Source organism: Pollicipes pollicipes, unplaced genomic scaffold (assembly GCF_011947565.3).
Source record: "Pollicipes pollicipes isolate AB1234 unplaced genomic scaffold, Ppol_2.1 Scaffold_6052;HRSCAF=7182_pilon_pilon_pilon, whole genome shotgun sequence".
In the NCBI taxonomy this organism is placed as follows: domain Eukaryota; kingdom Metazoa; phylum Arthropoda; class Thecostraca; order Pollicipedomorpha; family Pollicipedidae; genus Pollicipes; species Pollicipes pollicipes.
Genome location: NW_023596805.1, coordinates 25,178,363 through 25,200,818, shown reverse-complemented (window position 1 = coordinate 25,200,818; position 22,456 = coordinate 25,178,363). Strand labels below are relative to the sequence as shown.

The 22,456-nt window shown below is 52.5% G+C and overlaps 1 protein-coding gene across 1 annotated transcript; it reads left to right on the top strand.

Annotated features, from left to right (window-relative positions):
* Positions 1-16,303: 16,303 nt before the first annotated feature.
* Positions 16,304-21,668, top strand: LOC119104392 (WD repeat-containing protein tag-125-like). Its single transcript, XM_037228088.1, has 8 exons — positions 16,304-16,373; positions 16,769-16,877; positions 17,258-17,410; positions 17,812-17,963; positions 18,710-18,856; positions 19,539-19,729; positions 20,606-20,688; positions 21,551-21,668. The coding sequence occupies exons 1-8, from the start codon at positions 16,304-16,306 to the stop codon at positions 21,666-21,668; spliced, it is 1,023 nt and encodes a 340-aa protein (XP_037083983.1).
* Positions 21,669-22,456: the final 788 nt, after the last annotated feature.

Here is a 22,456-nt window from a genome sequence, read left to right as displayed (position 1 = left end):
ACGCCTTGCTGCGTGTGACGTCGTAGTGCATGCAAACGTACGTATTGGACGATTTTCAGGAGCATCGACCTTATCTATGATTTATGCGGCTGATCGGAGTAATTACTAATAATCCGTATGACTTTATGTTGCAAGAGTTGTGGTCTTGCCCGAATGTGACCTCATTGGCTCTGTCAGAGACCGTTGCAGTTGTACCCGAGAGGCTGCTTCTTATGTGCGCATATATCTGTGGCGCACGATACAAACCGAGAGAGACATCAACCGGTGCTTAAGCTATCGGATATCTACCAAAAACTCTTGAGATGACACAATCATTACGTACCTTATAAATATATCAACCACCGATGGAAGCCATGCGTGACTGAATTGTTAGGAAAAATCATGGAAAAGTTAAACGAGCAGAGTATTTGTTGCCAAATGATTGACAGCTCCATTTTAAGACTGCATAAAGTTACATGACGCAGCCTAGTAAGACAATGTGATAAAGTTACGTAAATCATGCCAATACAAGCCACGCTTTAATTTCCGGCTGCTGCTGGCTGTTTATTGTATTAGCACGATTGTCGGCCAAACAGGAACTTATTAATTATCTCACAGTATCCACTGTCAGGGCTCCCTGCACTGATTGGAATATGCCGCAACTGGGAGTTAAACTCAGGTTTTTTGAGTTAAGACACCGTGCCTGGCACCTAACGTTGAATAGCAAAGCATGCAGAAACGGTGGGCCCCCCACCCATAAGGCTCGTGAAGTCTTGTTGTTCCATTATAACGCACGCTACACATACAAGGATGCTTTGGTAGGGCTGCAGGCCGGGCAAGTGATTATAAATCTTCTCACAAAAATCGGCACATACTTAGCAGGCGATCAAACGCAGCCTTCTGGCCATTTAAACGTGGCTGTGCTGTGATTTTTCATTGGTTTGTTGTGTGCGATATGCTCAGGTTCGGTTGGGGTCATCGACACGAGGCACCAGTTGCCTGGGGATGTTCACGAGTAGGTGCTGAAAACATGAATGACAGGGTAGTGGAAAAGACGGATTGAGACGGAACTTCTCCAAGAGAAGCTACTTAGCGGGTACAACCCATGCCGCGAGAGTGTGAATCATGCTCATTGATAAACTTTGATAAATGCCCACAGCATGCTGCACATATCGGACCGTATTTGTATCCTTACACAGCACCGTACAGTGCTTGGATCCTCGGAGATGTTAACGATAGGCGGGATTTCGCCTTATCTGGGTCCGCATCACAGCGCGCTGGAGGAATGAGCACTCTCAGCCCGCCTGTGCACTCTCAGCCCGCCTCACATCCAGGCGGGGCAGCGGGCAGCGCATCTCAGCCCGCCTGTGTACACTCGTCTGTGGCGGGCAGAGCGAGTCTCGGACCCCAGCCTTCGGACGGCAGCCTGTCCCGTCGGCTTCAGGAGTTGCCCGCCACGCCCCGCAGTCACCGTGAACAAAATCAGTCGCCTGCCACTGCGCCGTTTTATATCTCGCCGGCGCTCTGAGAGCGCGCGGCGTCGCCTGTCTGGGCGGCGTCCCGGCTGCTGTCCGGGACGTGATGGATGCCGCCTGCTCCACGTCAACCTGTCCCGTGTCGCTGTCCCGGACAGGCTCGGCTCGCGCGCCGGTGCTTGGCGGTGATTACGGAGTGATGAAGCGGGCCTGTGTCGGGGGCCGGGGCCTAATCGGAGACGGTTAGTCATTCGTAGGGCGGTCCCCCGGGCACAGAGGCTCATGAAGGCCCAAGGCTCCTCACGAATGCACGAGGGCTTTCACCTCGCGGGCTCAGAGGATGCCCAGCAAAGATGTCGCTTCTGTTGAGCGTAACCAGTCCCTTGTGCTCCTGCGTGGTTGGCTATAGGGGTCACTGCAAGTTTGAGATATTGTTGAGTTCCCTTTCGTCGTCATCGAAACAGTAACGTTTTATCTGGTGCCCGTATCCATGTAAACCCATACCCAAGCACACAGGTTGGAAGTCAATTGTTGGCTTGTGGTTGAAATTAGCGGCCTAGGAGCACGGTGACGTAAATTTGGATAGTCATTCGGCGACGACGGCATATAGATACAGGATCAACTGATTACCTAGGGTTAAGTACTTATTCATATCATTGAAGATAAAGGTGTGCTTTAATCCCGTTCATATAGATTTAAAACTGCATCGAACAATCATTGGATATAAATTATTTGATCATGCATTTGCCATTAGCGATCAGCTGGCTATGAAATTAGCCAGCCACCGTTGGTAGCCACTGGCAACCGGCGAACAGGAAGCAGCCGCGGCCAGATTCTGATCGATTGGGGTTATCATGCCAGCTTGATTAATCTTACAAATTATGCTATTCATACCATGATCATAATGAGTAATCATATCCTATTAATCGCCTCCTAAGGTGACGGCAGATTATGCTTTCCAGGTTTTTAGGACTCTGCTCAGCTCTGCTGCCATAACTGTCCACTATTTGGTGCAATCATACTCTCCTGTAGCGATTCCACCGTCCTGTCACTGTGTGGTGCTACCATACCACTCCCCGCCATTCCATACCACTGCCCAGTGGTATGGTATGGTATGGTGTTATCATACCATACCACTCCCCGCCATTTCCGTCCGTATAATGGTGCTTTGCTGTATCAGTTCCATCGGGCTGTTCTGACAACAGGAATATATTTTAAAGAGCATGTGTTTTAATTCATGCAGTGTATGAACTCCCCGTGTAGGCAGCTTCATGCTACCCAGTGCTATCGCGAGCGGCGTCATCACGCCGGTCGCCCCCCCCCCCCCCCCCCCCCCAACTCCTCCTTCAAACGCCAGCAGCGTTTTGCGGAAAATGCGCAGGACAGTCAGGGGCGCATGGAGCTGCGAATCTGGGAAGGAGCCAAGCTCAGATAATAACGTCTTTTTCACAAAACGAAACTGAAGCACCAAAATGTCCCTTCTGTACCATGCTGACTTGCCCTTGGACATCCAGCTGGTGTGCCTCGGCCCTCTTCTGCGACCGGGCCCTGTTCTCCCCGCAATGTGCGTGGTGGGGTGGTTTACCGGGGGCCGGCTAACGGGCTCTCATAAACCGTTGACCAAAGAGGAACAAATACAGCAGTTAACGTCGCTAGTACTCACAAGGCAGCCCAACACCCAGCTTTGGTCAATCTCATTCCTTCTATCTAACTACAGACAATTTGCAGCACCGTAGTAATTCGAAATATTGATAAAAGTGTCCAAAAGATATCATGCGCCCGTTAGATCGGTTGGATGCGATTCGTTTAGAGGGGTCGTCAATTTGACTTTCCTGAGATCCCCAAAAGTAAGAGAGATAGTGACACCAAATGCGCCGGGTAAGTTGGCCTGTATGCGATCTCTCGTGTGTCAAAATTTTGAAGTCTTATGTCGTCGTCTTCAGGGGCAAACAAGGTCAACTCTAGATTGATGTTCAAAGTGCCTTCAGACGTCCTCGTGCAACCACCTTTAACCAGGATGCCCTTCTAAGCAAAATGTCATTGGTGTTCATTCAGGTTGGCAACGTTATTTTGCCTTCAGAATGTGAACGTGACCAAAACTGTTCGACATTGTCGTGATGTCGAAATTTGAAATCAGCGTGCGTGGCTACGCTAGGCAGTATATTCTCACCAAACATTGATCGAGGTTCGTTGAAGGTCAGTAACCTCTGACCTTCATTAGCCCACATCAGGTGTCTGTTGACGCTCCTGTGATCAAGGAATGTTAAGTGAGCGTAACAGTTACAGCTCAAAGCCAAGCTCTCTAGAAAGGAGCAATCTGGTTTGACCTTGGTCTGATGTTTACAACCTGATCCAAGATGACTGGAATTAGTCGTGATCTTAAATTTAGCTGTCCAATTGTCAAGAAAACACTACAAAGATGAATGGCTTCTTCTAACACCTGGTAGTCGTACGATATTGAGTGACCCTTTAAGAATTGCCTTCGCTGATAGCCGTGTGCCGAATTTGGCCCGCCATAGGTCAGCGAACTTACAAGGTAAACGTTATTTTTTACCCGAGAATTGCAGTCATGGCATGATACCCTACAGCACGCACGAAGTAAAATTAATGCGTGTAATGAACGTACTAATTGAAAACAAGACAGACATGCATCAAAGAGTATGGTGACGACGGGAATATACAGAATTGCATGCATGACAAGGGCTTACTGTCATAAATGCTACATAAATGCATAAATGCACGAGCCCTCACTTGTCTTTTGAAGTGAGAGATTTGGACGTTCTAAATATGACGTCATAGCGGTAGCAAGAAGCCCTGAGCTGTCGCGACGGAATAATGAAATGCCCGCTTGGTGTCCTCCAGCCGGCACCTGAGCAGGACTGATATGTCGACAACAGGGTTAGGAAATCGGTCTAGCGTCGAAACGGTCATCCTTCCGGGGCCAGTCCAGAGACTCTAAAGTCGGTGTTGAAGCTGGCCGCCGGCGTATGTCAGAGGAAAAGTCTGCTGGCAAGCTTTGTAACTTCTTGAGCTTTTGAGTCCTCTGCGCATCGCATTACATCGCGCCACTCCGCGTGCAGAGGTTTCATGACCGGTATGTGGGAAGCCGTAGGCCTGATTAGTAATGCCGACGGGTTCAGGCGTGCAATAGCGTCGGAGGTCGTGCAGTGGCACAACACTCCCATTGCATTTTGCACGACTTTGGCGACTTAATTCCCCACGAAAACGCCGAACCCTAAGATCACACTGAGAAACCTAATGCTGCTGTGAATGTGCTAGTCTCTCCATCTATGTCGAAGTGAAAGTAAGAAGTACGACTTAATTCGTGCGTAGATATGCAGGTATAGTGTATATGAAATAAGGAGCGCAGCTTGGCCTACCAGTGGCTGGTGCATATTTTTGAAAGCATTTCTGAACTCCGTGGAATGTATGTGGATCTGCATGGCCACGCTTTTAGGTTTAAGCCTTTATGAATAATACCAGCTAGGGTCGCAGGTCTCGAATGCGCTCAATGCCCGGCTGAAGAGGAGGTTTTCTCTGACCGGACCGTATATCGTATCGTTCCGCTGCGGGGATGTGTTGGTGTTACACAACATTGTGTTGCACCCTTCCGTGTGTGCAGAAGCGTTCGGCTATGTCGTTGCGACTGTTTATTTCACGTTATGATTGATCGCTTCACTACGCCCCTCGTTCAGTCCTTGTTATGATGTTGTTCGTGTCAGTCCCCCCGTTTTAACGGGGTAACCTACGTAACGTCCTCCAGCGCTCCGTCTTGTTACGTGTTGCTCACGGCACACTGCGGTGACATTTGGCGCGCTGTTGTATGATTCGCCCGCTCGATGCTCTGCTTGCCATGGACGGATCTGGCGGCGAGCTGCGTCTGACCCGGCCATCTGATCTCAGGCAAGGGTGACGAGGTCACCGGGCCGGGCCTTCGCGCCAACCAGAGAGCGCTGCAGTCGCTGAGGATGGCCGACGGGCTGTGGTACCACCTGGTCAGGTCAGGTGGGTCCGCACTCTGCCAGCCAGACGCTGCCATCATCGTCGCCATTGGGGGCTTTATGACGCACTCAGCTGCTGAGGCTATATGGCGTCCGCCCGCCTCTCGCCCTGGCAGGAGGGGCGGGCACGCGGGAGTCGAGCACTGTTCCTTTGGGTTCCCAGACGGTGCAGTGGTTAACACAGACCGCGTTAACCACTGCACTATCGTCACCCCTGGCGCGGGCGCCAAAACACGACACACACACACACACACACACACACACACACACACACACACACACCACACACACACCACACACACACACACACACACACACCACACGCACGCACGCACGCACGCACGCACGTATATATATATATTATATATATCTAGATATTATATATAATATATATATATATATATAATTCATTTATGTATTTATTTAAAGCAGAGAGAGAGAGAGATAGAGGGGAGAGAGAGAGAGAGAGGGGGGGGGGGAGAGAGAGAGAGAGAGAGATTCTACTTGCCATAGTACGGATATGATATAAGATATGGACACACCTTAATGACGTGTCAAACTTTGTAAGTTGCATTTATAAGTTATTGCAACAACGCTACACAGCAAACGTTTCTACGATACGGTAAGAAGCATGCGAAATCAGACGAGGAGCGAGTAAGGTGTTCCTTCTTTTCTGGTGGTTGATCAGCTGAGCGCTAGTAAATGTATCAACCCGTGCGAGTATACCTACACTACTCCGTAATGGTGGCCAAGTGACAACAGAAGGCGCCTCTCAGCAAGGTTTTCACCGTCAAACCTCGCCTTTTTTGCCACCTAGTGGCCACTAGGAGACAACTGTTGTGACTTCCCTCTCAGTGAGGTCTCGGCGAACCCCTTTGCCTGTGATGGCAGGTGACGTGGAGCGTCTGAAGCTGACGGTGCTCTGCAACTTCCGTCACCTGTGGCAGTCGGCGCGCATGCGCGGTCCGGCCCACCTCTACAAGATGGCGGCCGCCACGCGCCAATGGTTCCTCGACTGGGAGGCCGAACTGGTACATCACGCATTGCGCAAGACTGAGGGTGAGTTCAAGAGTTCCGCGGGGTGGTATGTAATTTGTTTGCTATTCATTTATTTTATTTTAGAAAACTGAGTTGAATGCTCAGTGAGTGTTTGTCCTGGATGATTCAAAAATATGAAAAGTGTACTGTACTAGTGGCGTGGGGATATTCCGTAATGGAAGGCATATCATCCCTTCGAGCTCATTCTTTCCATGTACCGCAATGTGGCGTTTAAGTTAAAGAGAGTTGTATGTTGAAGGCAGTTGTAAGTGTTAGTTGTAAGGTTAAAGGGTACTCCACATTTGTACGGGGTTTTGCACTGAAATGGTCATTTTGAAGATCATTTGGTACATTTCACAGCTCTGCCCTTTTTAAGATCTAAAACGTTCTAGTTTCTGGGCTATACGCCTGCGAAGATGGGCAGACTATTTCGTGCAGTCTGTTTCAAGGTCATTCAAGGCAGACATGACAACATAGAAACGCCACTCCAATTATATCTCTCCCTCCCCCCACTGGCAATACGGCTCTCAAAGCCAATGCAATCGTCTGGTTGCTCATACGTGGTGTTCGTGAGCACGATGCTCAGATATGATAGACGATAACTGGCTCTCAAACAATGTTGAGCAGACTGTGCGAGTTTGAACCACTAAATATGTTTGTGCTATGTGATATAAGATAGTAGGACATGGTTTCTAGTTGTTACGCAATAAGACTTGTAATCGGGTAATTGAAAAAACGGCGCAATAACTGAACACGTGAATACAAGTAAACACCATAACTAACTGCCAAATATGCAAGAAGGAGAAAGAGAAAGGACGAAAAACCCGTGGAACCCGAAAAACCCGAACACATGACAATGTTTGGTTCAACAAACACTTCCCGCACCGCCACAGCCGCCTCTTAAGAATGAAAGTACTACAAGTGAGTGCTAGGTTGGCAATTTCGCACAGTTAGTTTGGCAGCACATCAACATCATGCAAGCTTTCCATTACCGCGATCAAACTATGACGTATTGAGCAGCGTATTTACTAACCAGGGAAATTTCGCTTTCTAAATAATTTTTCCACTTGAAGCTATGCCAGCAATCATGCAAGTGAGTTTATTCTAACATATCTGATGCATGTCTAAATACATTGTAAGATGGAGTCTTCCTTTTAAGCTTCCACGCAAATACAGGGCTGTGGCCTTCACCGCCGTACGTACTGCGGCTGTACACGGGTCTCTGGAAAATTGCTACAGACTTGTCAGACCACAGTGACCCCTTAGCTTCCAGTCAGCGCAGATCACGTGCCCTTCTCACTCCCGCTCTAACGACACAGCTGGAGGGTGACTGGTCGGATCAGCTGGTGCCGCAGCCACTTGTCAGTGTATCGCGATACATCCTCACTCCTCCTCCTCCTACCCCGGCAGAGCTGGAGGGCGACTGGTCGGACCAGCTGGCGCCGCAGCTGCTCATCTGGCTACACCACGCGGCCGGGCAGGCGCACTCGCCGCTCAGCCACCTGCTGGCAGCCGCCGTGGACTGGTGCGCTCGCAGCGCCGGCCGCTCCTCGTCCCCGCCACGGTCTGGGTCCGCCAGAGCCTGCCCGACGTGGTCTGGGTAGGTGAACCCGGTGGGGAGTGGGACGCCCGCCAGCGCCGGCCGCTCCTCGTCCCCGCCACCATCTGGGTCCGCCAGAGCCTGCCCGACGTGGTCTGGGTTAGGTGGACCCGGAGGGGAGTGGGGCGGGGCGCCAGCGCCGGCCGCTCCTCGTCCCCGCACCATCTGGGTCCGCCAGAGCCTGCCCGACGTGGTCTGGGGTAGGTGACCCGGAGGGGAGTGGGGCGGGCGCCAGCGCCGGCCGCTCCTCGTCCCCGCCACTGTCTGGGTCCGCCAGAGCCTGCCCGACGTGGTCGGGATAGGTCGACCCGGAGGGGAGTGGGGCGGGACGCCAGCGCCGGCCGCTCCTCGTCCCCGCCACGGTCTGGGTCCGCCAGAGCCTGCCCGACGTGGTCTGGGGTAGGTGGACCCCGAGGGGAGTGGGGCGCGGCGAGATGTGGCGACACGACGGCGGGCGGTTGTCGTGTTTTGTGAACGGGCATGTCTTTTGTGGTTGACGACAGCGTGAACAGTGTATGTGGCACGGGCGTAGTTTGGCGCCATAATTTCGGCGCGGACTCTGCCGCAGTGCGCGAACCTGGGCTGCCCAAAAATGCTGTCATCTGAGTATGCGCCATTTTATCGTCTGCTTGGAGGAAGTGCTATTGTATTAGATGTCTTGCCTTGAGTACTGCAAAAGTCTTCATTAGCATTGTCTAATGAATGCTCGTAGGATTTCTCTCTTAAGTTGCGGGAAGACGAAGCTGCAAAAGGGCTGCAAAAGCTGCATAATCCTTGTTACACTGGGGTTAGGTATGTTTTCCGCTTAAACGAATGCGATGGTACATCTTTCACATATAAGAGTATGTCAACCACGTGTGTTTCGCATCAGGCGTTTTTTATTATGAACAAATGTCTAGCCATTCACAATAGTCGCTGGTAGATTCATACCTGATAATAAAACGTCATCAATCGCTTCTTTAAAACTAGCGTTTTATACATTCCTAGGACGCGCCTGCGATTGCCCCTGCGGGATGTTCTCGCCGCCGTCGTCGACAACCCTCATGGCTGCTTAGAATCGCTGTGAAACTTTCGCAGTTTTCTTAAAGCTTGTGCTTCTCTTAGCACGTGCCGGGACATGCGCACTGGCCCCAGCGATATTGGCTCTCTGCCCTCTTTGGACTCGGCGCTACCCGAAGACCAGCCGTCTCTGTTGAAGCTCTAACGTGGCGCTGCGCAGTCTGACGTAAACTGAAGCCGTCGTGCTTAACCCGCCGTGATTTGGCGCTGGACGTGCTAAACTTACCCGAGGGCATGAGAAGCTACAGGGTGGCGCCCACAGTGGCGTGGCAAAAGTTTGGAACTCGCTCACATTCGCACCGCAGGACTCCGAAGCCATCTATCTCATGGCTCGCTGTTTCCTGTTATCTGACTTCAGTGACGTCTGTCGAGCTTGAAATAAAAGCGATTCCAACATTGGGCGCGCGTCATTGCGAGATCTCTCCACCCAGCTATGAGCACTGGTGGCTCATGCAGCCATCGCACGTTCGTCGCGTCGTGGAATGATCCAGAGCCGCAATGGCGCATGATCCAGCTTGGGGCGTGAACCGAACCCGGGCCCTCCCGGTTAGAACGCCAGCGCCCTAACCGCTTGCGCCACCGTGCCCGGCAGACATCGCGCTGCCTGAGTCGGTGCAACCTGTACGCGCCGGCGGCGGACGGCGTCCACGTGTACGTGTGCTGCGGCGGCCGAGAGTTCCAGCTGTGGCATCTGCTCAGCTGTCGCTCCGTGCACACGTTCAGAGGTCAGACTGGGGTCAGAGGTCGGGTCATAGTCGGGATCGGGGTCGGGGTCAGAATCAGAAACCGAGGTCGGGGAGGGAATCGCGGTCAGAGTAGGGGTCGGGTTAGGGGTCGAGGCCGGGGTCAGAGTCAGGGTCGGGGTCAGGGGTCGGGGCCGGGGTCGAGGTCGGGGTCGAGGTCGGAGTCGGAGTCGGAGTCGGAGTCGGAGTCGGGAGTCGGAGTCGGAGTCGGAGTCGGAGCCGGGGGTCAGAGTCGGGGTCGGAGTCGTGGCAGGGATCTGGCTCATGTTCGGGTACCTTGTTTCCGTAAACACTGCATTGACTAAGTTGGTCACGCAGATCCCAGTGGATCACGTCCAGGTCAACAAACCGTTTTGGGGACAGATTGTACCTGTGAGGCCACGTGAAGACATTTGTCCCTGCTTTAGCCTCACTTTCTTGATCAGGGCCTGACTGGCCAGCATGGTCGAGCAACAAAGGGGCGTAATGGCCGAGTGGTTAGTGTGCTGGGCCCCACATGGAAAACCGGGCTCGAACCGCAGTTACGCTATGGTCCCTGAACGCTAAATGGCCTCTGCTAACCGCTGACGCTCCATAACAGGGCGTGTGACGACATGTGTCATACCCCTTACAAAAGACCGGCAGCATGAGCGCGGTCTTCGGGGCGCGAGCCCACACGTGCCGCACGCACTGGGGCAGCCTCGTCTTCGGCAGGTCACACCGGTGACGTCACGTGCGTATACCCGTCGCCGGACGGACGTCACGTGGTCTCCGGCTCCGAAGATTGTCAGGTGATCATCTGGAGCGCCACCAGCTTCCGCTCGCTATTCACCATAGAGTAGGTGTTGTTGTTGCCGTTGGTGCTGCTGTCACTCTTCAGTGTCATAGTTATGTACTCGTACCTTTGCTGCTCGACTTAGAGTAAGCGTTGTATGTTTTTACTGTCGAGCTATATTTTATTATATTTTGTATTATGTTATATTATATTACAGTTTTGTTATATTATGTTTTTGTACATTATATCTTGTGTTTTTATTATACGTTTATTTTATTATTTGTATTATGGTATATTATATTTTTATTTATTATTCTAGTTGATATTTGATTGGTAGCAGCTACTATGGTATGCCATGTCCCAGATAAGAACAAGGATCAAAGCCACTGCGATGTTACACCCTCTTCCCTTAAAGTCGCCTTTCCCCAAAACATGGGCGGGTCCTGGCTGTCGTATTTATGGAGTAAACTTGTGTGTGTTTATTTGCTGCACGGGTTTTCTTTTAATCAGCTTCTGCGCTAAGTTTCGTTTGTGTCCACGAACACGTCCTGTCATCCATGAGGCTCTGCCAGGGGAGCTGGCTTGTCCCGGCATGTTAAACCACTTAAAACCACACAAACCACACAAACCACTACTCAGCATTTTAAAATGCCTGGAATCTCACGACATCGCCTTCCTTGATGCATGTTTCCGCTTTTATCGAGAAAATGTATGCCAGAGGTGAGCATCGAACCCACGCGCTGACGCGCGGTGGAACAAACTGTGTCTATCACTGCGAGAAAGCGAGGGACGCGTACCAGGCGCCGCCACTCTGCGCAGCCGGACACATCGCCTCCGTGCTGTGCGTCTCGTCTGCCAGCCTGGCGAGCCGCGGAGACATCGTGGTCAGCGGCGGGGAGGACAGCTGTCTGTACGTGACACGGCTCAGGAGCACCGAGCACGCTCACGGTGAGAGTCAGGAGCACCGATAGTGCTCATGGTGAGGATCAGGAGCACAGAGCACGCTCTCGGGGGGGGGGGGCTAGGGAGCACCGAGCACACTCACGGTGAGAGTCGGGAGCACCGATAGTGTTTATGGTGAGGGTCAGGAGCACCGAGCACGCTCTCGGGGGGAGGGCTAGGAGCACCGAGCACGCTCACGGTGAGAGTCAGGAGCACCGATAGCGCTTATGGTGAAGATCGGGAGTACCGAGCACGCTCTCGGGGGGGGAGGGGGGGGGGCTGGGAGCACCGAGCACACTCACGGTGAGAGTCAGGAGCACCGATAGTGTTTATGGTGAAGATCGGGAGCACCGAGCACGCTCTCGGGGGGAGGGCTAGGAGCACCGAGCACGGTCACGGTGAGAGCTGGTAACACTGAGAACGTTACGGTGACGGACCAGAGCACCGGGTACGCTTACGGTGAGGATTAGGAGCGCCGAGCACGCTTAGAATGAAGTACGCAGGAGTTTGACCCTAGCTGTGATGTAAAGAGAGAACATTGTGAAGAATGTCTCCGCACGGTAGTCCGTCTGGGAGACCGAGCTCAGGAAAAGCTGAACTGATCGTCGCGCAGGTTGGGGCAATTTTAGTTATAACCGCACGGAACTGCTCAGCGCTAAAACAACACACCGGCGGTGATGAGCACGCATGGAGCCTCGCGATCATTTTCCTGAAGATGCGGCTCCTACAGCATGCTGGCGCTGAGCTCTGAAGGTGCATATTTGTGGACGACGTAACTCAAGGGGGAGGACATCGCCCACCGCCGTGTGGCGATGGTGATGTGGGTTTTGGGTGCTGAGTGACAGCTTTAAGTCTGGCTGTCGGTGCGCAGCTTGACGACGTCACGTCACAACTGACGTGACGTCATGTGACAGTGACGTGGCGTGACGTCACAGCTGACATGACGTGATGCGACAGTATGATGTGGCGTGACGTCACAACTGACGTGATAAGCGACGAAAACAGTTCGGTGAGTCGCAATTTAGCGTCTGGTTAATTAGTATTCACGTGACTGATGTCACTTACGTGAAGGATCCTCAATGCGTTTGCTCTCTCTCTCTGCCGCCAGATGTCAGCAGTGAGCCACGTCAACTGTCGCAGCATAGGGGCCCCGTGACCTGCATCGAGATCAACAGCGAGTCGGAGGTCATGGCGTCAGGTCGGTGTGAGGTCAACGGGGTGGAGGGGGTCAAGTCAAGCCACACTGTGTGGTCGACGTGCGCAGTGTCTTGTTTGGGGAGTTGCGCATGTGGTGTATTTCTGTCGTCGAGTGGTATCTGGACTCTGGCCACCGTCATCTGAAAGTTGACTTTTTCAAGACCATGCTGCGGCACGGTGCTCTTGTATATGAAGCTTTGCTGTGGGGAAGGTCCCGTTGTGTGATCACATGGTTACTTTACGGCGTGATGGTCATTTACATTAATAAGCCTGCCACATATACTGACGTTCAGAGACCTCTTCAGAAACCTAATTATTTCTTTCCAGCGTGCGCCTTGTTTTTTTATCGTAGCTGGCATGAATATTTATGTCAATCTGTGCTTTGTGCAAACAAGCAGACGAGCACGACTTCGTGGAAAACATGTTGACGGCAAGCGGGTTCCAAATTGAACAGACTTGACTTCGTGGAGTGCTGTGCGACAGCTAACGGCAGATATGCCACAAACGATGCTGAGCACAAACGAACCGCGGCCCAACGGCACGCAAAAGTACAGCAAACAGCACACACAATTTACGAAATATTGCAGGTCTAAGAGCGCCCTTTGCGCATTGAAAAGAAGCTAGTCCTACCGTGCAACCTCGTGAGGGAAGGGGGGGGGGAGCAGTAATTCTTACGTTGCACATCCGGATTTCCACAGAGTAAACGGCGGCACTTGTCAGTTTCGGTCTACAGACGCGATTAGTCTCGTCAATGTGTGACAGATGTGGTGAGACCAAGCCCGAGTTTAGCCTGGCACTGAGAAGCGCGTTGCCCCCGCGGTGCCGTGAACTGCGGCATGCTTGTGAAACCAGCATTTCTTTCGTACCCCTGATGTACTATTTAATCCTTATATACAAACGGATGTGCCACGTTATCCATTGGTCTGATCGCAGCACGCTGTCACTCGAGCAAAGTCTTACAGAAGTTCTTCAGTTTTGGCGCCGCCGACTTCCCCCGCGGGTGTCTAGTGTCGCGCAGCCAGACAGCGACCATGACATGTCTAAGCCAGCTGACATCTGTCCGCTCGGCAGGGTCGCACGACAAGACGGTGATCCTCTGGTGTCTGGAGTCGCTGACGGTGCTGAACGAGATCAGCGTGCCCGCGGCCGTCACCCACATGTCCGTGTCCGGCGGTGCGGTGAGTTACCGTCATGTCCGTGTCGGGCGGTGCGGTGAGTTACCGTCATGTCTGTGTCCGACGGTGCGGTGATTTACCGTCATGTCCGTGTCCGGCGGTGCGGTGAGTTACCGTAATGGTCCTTGTCTGGCGGCGCGGTGAGACCAATATGTCCGTGTCGGGCGGTGGTGGTGAGTTACCGTCATGTCCGTGTTTCGGCGGTGCGGTGAGTTACTGTCATGTCCGTGTCGGGCGGTGCGGTGAGTTACCGTCTTGTCCGTGTCCGGCGGTGCGGTGAGTTACCGTCTTATCCGTGTTCGGCGGTGCGGTGAGTTGCTGTCATGTCCGTGTCCGGCGGTGCGGTGAGTTACCGTCATGTCCGTGTTCGGCGGTGCGATGAGTTACCGTCATGTCCGTGTCAGGCGGTGCGGTGAGTTACCGCCACGTCCGTGTTCGGCGGTGCGGTGAGTTACTGTCACGTCCGTTTTCGACGGTGCAATGAGTTGTCGTCATGGGTCGCTCGTGTGCCGGCCGACATTATGGTGTCCCGTAAAAACATGTTTTTTAAGCGACGTGACGCACATCGTCGCATCCCTTTCATGGAGCGCCAGCAACTACATTGACTACATCAAGGCGCCAGGGGCCATGGCGCTACCGGATTCCCCGTGGGCTCCCACGTGGCGGTCCGACGCGTCTACCCATTCGCCATAACGCGCCAACCCATGTCACAAACACATTGCAGTAGTTAAGTTGCATTGCATACTAAGTTGCTAAGTGCATTTGCGAGGAACATATTGACATAGATGAGATAATAGAAATAGCCTTTTTCCACGGAGAGGAACCAGGCGAAAGGAGATAAAGATGTATTGGTATTTCGGCAACATGTCGTCTTTCCAAACAATAGCAGAAGTACAATTTTCACTGAGGTGGAGTTTCACAGACCGCGATTTTCACGTAAATGACACCTCTGCTATTGTTTCCACAAAGGCATGTTGTCCAATATCAGCACATCTATGTCACCATCTCTTGTTTTTTCTCTCCGAGAAATAAACTATTATTAACGTCTTATTTATGGCGCATATATTGCATGTGCGCATGAAGGTAACGAGCGGACGGTGCAGAAGTGTGAGGGACAGTACGTTTGGCTTGACGTCGAACGGTGAGAAGGGCACACACTAATACTGGCTGCGTGCTTCTCTGATGTATGATCTAGGGTGGCGTAACTTCAAGAAAGGCCCGGCAAATGTTGCTAATGAGGGAGAAGAGAGAGGAGAGAGAGAGATAGAGAGAGAGAGAGAGAGCGAGAAGAGGAGAGTATAGAGAGAGAGAGAGAGAGAGAGAGAGAGAGAGAGAGAGAGAGAGAGAGAAAGAGCCGAGAGAGAGAGCGAGAGAGAGGATAGAGGGAGAGAGAGAAAGAGAGATTGAGAGAGGGGAGAGGGCACAACTGTCACGCACTCCACTTATACAAACAAGCATGGTGAACCCATCGAGGAAAAAAATCTTTTTCGTCTTGATTTAGACGCCGAAAATGGCGCTCCATACCGTTTCTAATGGCGCCCGAAAATGTCAGCCATCATTTTCCATCGCTTGTGCTGAATGATAGCAATTTCCCGGCCTCTACGCTCTCGTCAGCTTAGCTCTCAGGTTGATAGGATCACCTACCACCATTGGTGTAGAGCGTGCCATTCAGCCGTCCCACGATATTCGCTCCTCTCGTCAATACCCCACACATGCGACAACTGATCTCGTTTTACATGCAAATGGTTTACATTGTTGGGTTTTTCAAGGGCGCCACGAAATGCAACCGGTTCACGATTTACCTATGGAGTAATTCTGGCAGGTACTTCACGACGTGAAATCGTTCGGGGCTTCATTAAACATTTAGCGTGGCAACCGTGGCGACATTCAAGGAAATGTTTTAACAGTTGAAGATATTGAAACGAGCACGAGAAGCAGCGAGCAGGTGTAAAAGACTGCTCTAGATATCATGATATCTCTATTTAGTAAATATGCTCCTCAAGGCGTAATTTCATTCGAATAACATTATTATGGGCGTCGTGGATACCTGGATGACCTTGAAATAGTCTGCAAGAAATAGTCTGCACATCTTCGCCGGTATGCAACTCAGAAACTAGAGGGGGTTACGTCTTAAAAAGGACGGGCTGTGAACTGCACCGAATGATATCCAACATTTTTTTCGTTCAAAATTCCATGCAAATGTGTAACATCCTTGCAAGCATGCTTCCTCAGGAGCACGGATCTATGTGCCATGGTGTGTGGCCCAACGGTCGCCCCCAGCGTCCAGGTTGACCTGACCTGTTGGCTGCCAGATGTTCCTGCTGACGGCCTGCCCTCGACATGATGGTGTACGTCCACAGCTTCACCACCGGCAGTCCTCTGCACTCGCTGCACAATCATCAAAGTCAGGGTAAGTACTGAACCTCGTCAGCTGTTGGGGTCAGTCAAACAAAATGGCCGCCGTCACGCGTCCATGTTATGGTTGGATACGCCCGGTCTGGTGTGTAAGCGTATGTTTAACCTTTTTACCCGGATCTTTCGATGATAGCTATTGAAACGAAGTAGATACGGCTGGAATCACTCTACGCTTAACAATCGATAAAAACCTACCTGCGGTATATCGCGAGCAGCGGTTTTTCTGCATATGAATTCATTACGTCGAGAACCAGATCTTTAACCAGAAGACTTTGATTTTTTTGCGTCGCTCTCAGGTGACGCCCAAGTTCAGCTGCCTCTGCCCTGCTGTCCTCAGGTGTCGTCTCTGGCGTCATACCCGAGCTCAGCTGCCCCTGCTGTTGCCCTCAGGTGTCGTCTCTGGCGTCACACCCGATCTCACGCTGCCCCTGCCCTGCTGCCCCTCAGGTGTCGTCTCTGGCGTCATACCAAGCCAGCTGCCCCTGCCCTGTGCCCTCAGGTTCGTCGTCTCTGGCGTCATACCCGAACCTCAGCTGCCTCTACCCTGCTGCCCTCAGGTGTCGTCTCTGGCGTCATACCCACCTCAGCTGCCCTTCTGCCCTGCTGCCCTCAGGTGTCGTCTCTGGCGTCATACCCGACCTCAGCTGCCTCTGCCCTGCTGCCCTCAGGTGTCGTCTCTGGCGTCATACCCGACCTCAGCTGCCCCTGCCCTGCTGCCCTCAGGTGTCGTCTCTGGCGTCATACCCGACCTCAGCTGCCCTGCCCTGCTGCCCTCAGGTGTCGTCTCTGGTCAACCCAAGCTCAGTGCCTCTGCCCTGCTGCCTCAGGTGTCGTCTCTGGCGTCACACCCGACCTCAGCTGCCTCTGCCCTGCCCTCAGGACGTCTCCGGCGTCACACCCGACCTCAGCTGCCCCTGCCCTGCTGCCCTCAGGTGTCTCTGGCGTCACACCCGAGCTCAGCTGCCCTGCCTGCTGCCCTCAGGTGTCGTCTCTGGCGTCATACCCAAGCTCAGCTGCCCCTGCTGCCCTCAGGTGTCGTCTCTGGCGTCACACCCGACCTCAGCTGCCTCTGCCCTGCTGCCCTCAGGTGTCGTCTCTGGCGTCACACCCAAGCTCAGCTGCCTCTGCTGTCCTCAGGTGTCGTCTCTGGCGTCATACCCGACCTCAAGCTGCCCCTGCCCTGCTGCCCTCAGGTGTCGTCTCTGGCGTCATACCCAAGCTCAGCTGCCCCCCCCTGCTGCCCTCAGGTGTCGTCTCTGGCGTCATACCCGACCTCAGCTGCCTCTGCCCTGCTGCCCTCAGGTGTCGTCTCTGGCGTCATACCCAGCTCAGCTGCCTCTGCCCTGCTGCCCTCAGGTGTCGTCTCTGGCATCATACCCAAGCTCAGCTGCCCCTGCTGTTGTCCTCAGGTGACGTCTCTGGCGTCGTCGAAGGACGGTGAGCTGTGGTGTGGCCGGCTGCCGGGACTCAAAGGTGTACGTATACGACATCGCTTCGGCCCGACTGCTGCGCACGCTTCCCCGCCACGGCAGCGCCGTGCTGGCGGCCCGCTTCGCCTCGCGGGGCCACCTGCTCGTCACGGCCGGTCAGTGTCACGGGGGTCACGTGATGTGTCGGTCGGGTGGAGAGCTGGTCTGTCACGGGGTGTCACGTGATGTGTCGGTCGGTGGAGAGCTGCTCTGTCACGGGTGTCACGTGATGTGCCGGCCGGTAGTTAGCTGTTGTGTCACGGCGTGTCACGTGAGTGTGCCGTGGCGGATAGCGCGGTGTTGCGAATGTCGGTGGAGGGCTGGTGTGTCACGGGTGTCACGTGATGTGTCGCGGTGGCCAGCGCAGTGACATCAACCTGAGATAGCGTAGCTGTGGGTTTCTTGGTGTATCATGGTGTACGTGACTTTTCAGGGTCGGTCATGTAGTTTACGGTTCTTGGGTGGGTGTTATTCATTTGTGTGTTGTCTTTGCTCTTCAACGGCACGTAATTCATTCCTTAACACGGCGGTCTGTGGGTTGTATGCTGTTCCCCTGCGCCCCGCCTGGCGGCAGAGCAGCTGCAGCTATCTAAAACGTGTCGAACGTCGCGACTCGTTCCCGGCTCTGGTCGATGATTGAGAGTGTGTCAAGACGGTCTGGGGAAGTCGGCCATGATTCATTGTCTGATCAGAAGCTGTTGCGGTCCATGCCGCTTTTTGTTTTTGTTTTGTCGAAGCGGTCAGTATGCAAACTCTTATACGAAGCGTTGTGGTAAGACGAGTGTGTGAAGACAAAATCTGATGATCAGGCGCCAGAGTGCTGGGCGTTGAACTAACTCGAGGTTCGTCTGCCGGCCGCCAGGTGCCAGCAGGGTGCTAGTGACCCACGTACAGCCTCTGACAGTGAAGCCGCGCGTTTACGTGTCGGACCGAAAAAAGATCCCGGTGGAGCACCAAGCGGACATCACTTGTGTGGACATATCAGCTGACGAAACTATGGTCGTTACGGGTAAGATACCCGCCGCTTGAATCGTTTCGTTGCTCGTGTGCCCGAACCCGTATTACGATCTGTTTGCATGGTTAGCCCAATATAAAGCGTGTTGACTTCTTCGTAGAGTGCAGTGCGTTTCGAGGTCCGTGGGCGAGACAGGGCAGACGTCGATGAGTAACTTGGTTATCAAAGACGTCTGGGACTATGGGCATGATCATGCTCTGATGATGATCTGATGACACGTTGAATTTGTTTTAAGCAGCCCGTGACTGCGCAGTTGTGCATCGAGATGTATTAAGATAGGTGGCTACTGATTGAGACTCCTGTCTACTGTTAGCCCTCCTCCCTCCCCCCTCCCCCCCCCCCCCCGCTACAGGAAGACTAACGTAGTGTTGCTCACTACCCACTATCCTGTCTATGTTACCGGCTATTGAGAAGAGGATTTTGCTTGTGACGACGAAGTGTATGCTTATTTTCAAACTCCTGGAATGGGAAAACCGTGTACATCTGTATTGTATATGGGTAGCATTGTCAGTTTAGTTCCCACGATTGTATCCATCTATGGCAACCTCTTGTACGATTGTACTCAGTTATGTACTGCTTTAAACTGCAGATCAGCCAAAGAGCCGTTGTGACGAAAGCACCGTCGGCTGCAGTAACCACATTTCCACTGAAAGCACGTCCTCGTGTTCGTCTCTAGGCTCCTCCGACTCGCACCTGAAGGTGTGGCTGGCGCCATCCGGTGACCTTCACGCGACCTTGGAGGGTCACACGGGTCCGGTGACGTGTGTGCAGTTTCGCGCCGAACGTCTGTACGCCGTCAGCGGCTCGCAAGACACTTCCATCCGCGTCTGGGGACTCACGCTCAATCTGGTGGTGGCCGCCTTCACAGTGAGTGTGACGTCATCTGTTCTTATGATGTCATTAGATTTACGTCGACGTGCGTCTAGAGGCTGAATGGGAGCTTTCTCGGAAGTTCTTGGCGTCATCTCATTCGGTGGCGTCATTAGAAGACGTGTGACAATGCAGTCGCAGACAAAAAGAAAAAAAATTCGGTCACTCGGTGCTCTCTGACGGGGTTTCACTTGATCACATCAAAGGCCTGAAGAGACCTCTGCTGAAAGGCCTCTGCTGCTGAAAGACCTCCCAATTTCATTATACTAGCCTAAGAAAGCTCTATCACTATATATAGCATTCATCTTTCCTTCGCTACATCGACGATGCTTTCCATGAACCTTAAATGGAAATCCTCCACTCATTTCTCCAAGACGACACGAATATATGGTGATGGTTCGCCTTTCCTGGCGAATCTACACCTCTCTCTCCCGGCGTATCTACACCCCAGGCTCCTGGCGTATTTACAAAATCGCTCTCCTCCTGGCGTATCTACACCTCCGGCCCTAGCGTAACCACATGCTGGGTTCTTGGTCTACGTACATCATTCTACATATATCGTTCCTGCCGTATGATACACCCCTAGCTCCTGAATGTATCTACCTGCTCGCTTCTGGCGTATCTGCACCCCTGGCTCCTGACGTATCTACACCGCTCGCTCCTGGCGTATCTACACCCCTGGCTCTTGACGTATCTACGCCGCTCGCTCTTGGCGGCTTACAACCCCTGGCTCCTGGCATATCTACACCCCTGGCTCCTGGCGTATCTACGCCCCTGGTTTCCCGGAATATCTACACCCCTGGCTCCTGGTGTATTTACACCCCTGGCTCCTGGCATGCCTCTGTCACTGACGCGACTGTGTCCGTGTGACAGGACCACATGACGCCGGTGGTGTCCCGTATGTGTGCTCTCGACAAGCAAGCGCACTCTGTCGGCGGACAAGGCGGCGTGCTCATGTAAGTCACTCGCCTTGGCGTGACGTCACTCATGCAGCGTGATGTCACTCCGCTGGCGCGTGACGTCACTCGCTGCGGTGTGACGTAATTCGCTACGGGCGGGACGTGACGCGGCAGCGTCGTCACTCTGCCGTGTTCATAAGAAATTTATTTCTAAAATGCCCTAGTGCTTGTGTTAAAATAATTGACTTTCGCTAGACCACAGGTGCTACTTAAACCGAGATATCTGAAAGTCCTTAGGATTTATGATGAGGATAGCCCCACGGTTCAAGGCTGTTTTATAGCCACCGAGTTGTGGAAAAGTTGGCTTTAGTTAGCATGAAAGACTCCTAAGGACGACAAGTTTAAAAAACGCAAATGTTTTTTTTTCTTTTAGCAAGGTTCTCAGTTCCTATAGTAATTATATATATATATATATATATATATATATATATATTATATATATATATATATATGTTACAGATGTTAGTTTTACAAAACAGGTGTATAATTTTTAAGTGAGGCATTACTGGAAAATTTCGCAGCGATATCTCAAGGCGCTTTTAGATACCTCGAAAGTTAGACAGGGGCGGGGGAGGTAGACTTGACCAGGTCAATGCCGGCTTAAAAATGTATTCACGCGGTGCAGCAGTGGCATAATTATGTTACTTCTCAAATATACTACACAATTGTACATCTCAAAACCGTTCAACCCTACTAAACCCGCCGCAACGTTTATGCTTGCACTGTTGTGTCGGGACCCTTGACCTCGGTGGGGACACTACCTGGACTGGGGCACAAAGCGGATTCAAACAAGATCGCGGTCTGCCGTTGGCGACCGTCTCCTACGCTCAGCCGACGTCATATACCCTCCGGCCGCAAGCTGTGGCAGGTGGAGACGGGCGTGGTTGCTGCTGACCTGCCAGGGGCCCGGAGAGTTTATCCGCGTGACTCCCGACCAGACCTACGCCATCTCCGGCAACAGCGCTGGCCACCAGTGAGCTCACGGCGACCGGGTGCCGGCGAAGGGGCGCCCTGCTGGATGCGGAATCCTGCGTTTCGGGCTCTGACGGCCTAATGACGTCATTGGGATCGTGATTGTGAGAAGAAAGCCATGATTGGACTTCGACTTTAGTATTATCGCCGCTGTTGTGTGCATGTTACATGACTGGTAAAGCGTTGCAGGATCACGAAGTGCATCATTTTAGGAGTTGAGTTGTGTGCCAAGCACTTTTCAGGGAATTGGGTTACTACTGCAATTTAAAGTTTAGCCGTCACTTCCTTATGCACTGACTGAATTCCATCATGTTTTCAGGCCTGTATGTTTGGGACGCTGAGAATAAAAGCGAAAACCAAGAACACAATCAGTTCATAATGACGGTCATACGCCTGCTTGACGTCAGCAGCGAACAGCTTGCACGTCATCACAAGGCTCCAACGACGCATCGCTCAAAGTGTGGACCATCGCGGAGGGGCGTCTTACGCAGGTGCGTGACGTGATCAAATGACGTAGCAAATGTGACAAATGCCTAACGGGGCGGTACGGAGGGGTGAACTCAATTCAAAGGATAGCCAAAATTATTCTGAAGATAAGAGACTGAAAAGATGTACTGTTTTTTTGGTCATATGGTCCCCTCCTGCTGGCGGTAGAGCAACAGGATCGACAGTATCAGTGACTGGACATATTTTCGCTGGTGTGGCACGGCAAGTTTCGAAATGAGGCCGACGCTGCTTTGCTTCTTGCGTGATGGAAATTCTTCCATAAAACCCTGTTGCGCCTTCTTGCGAT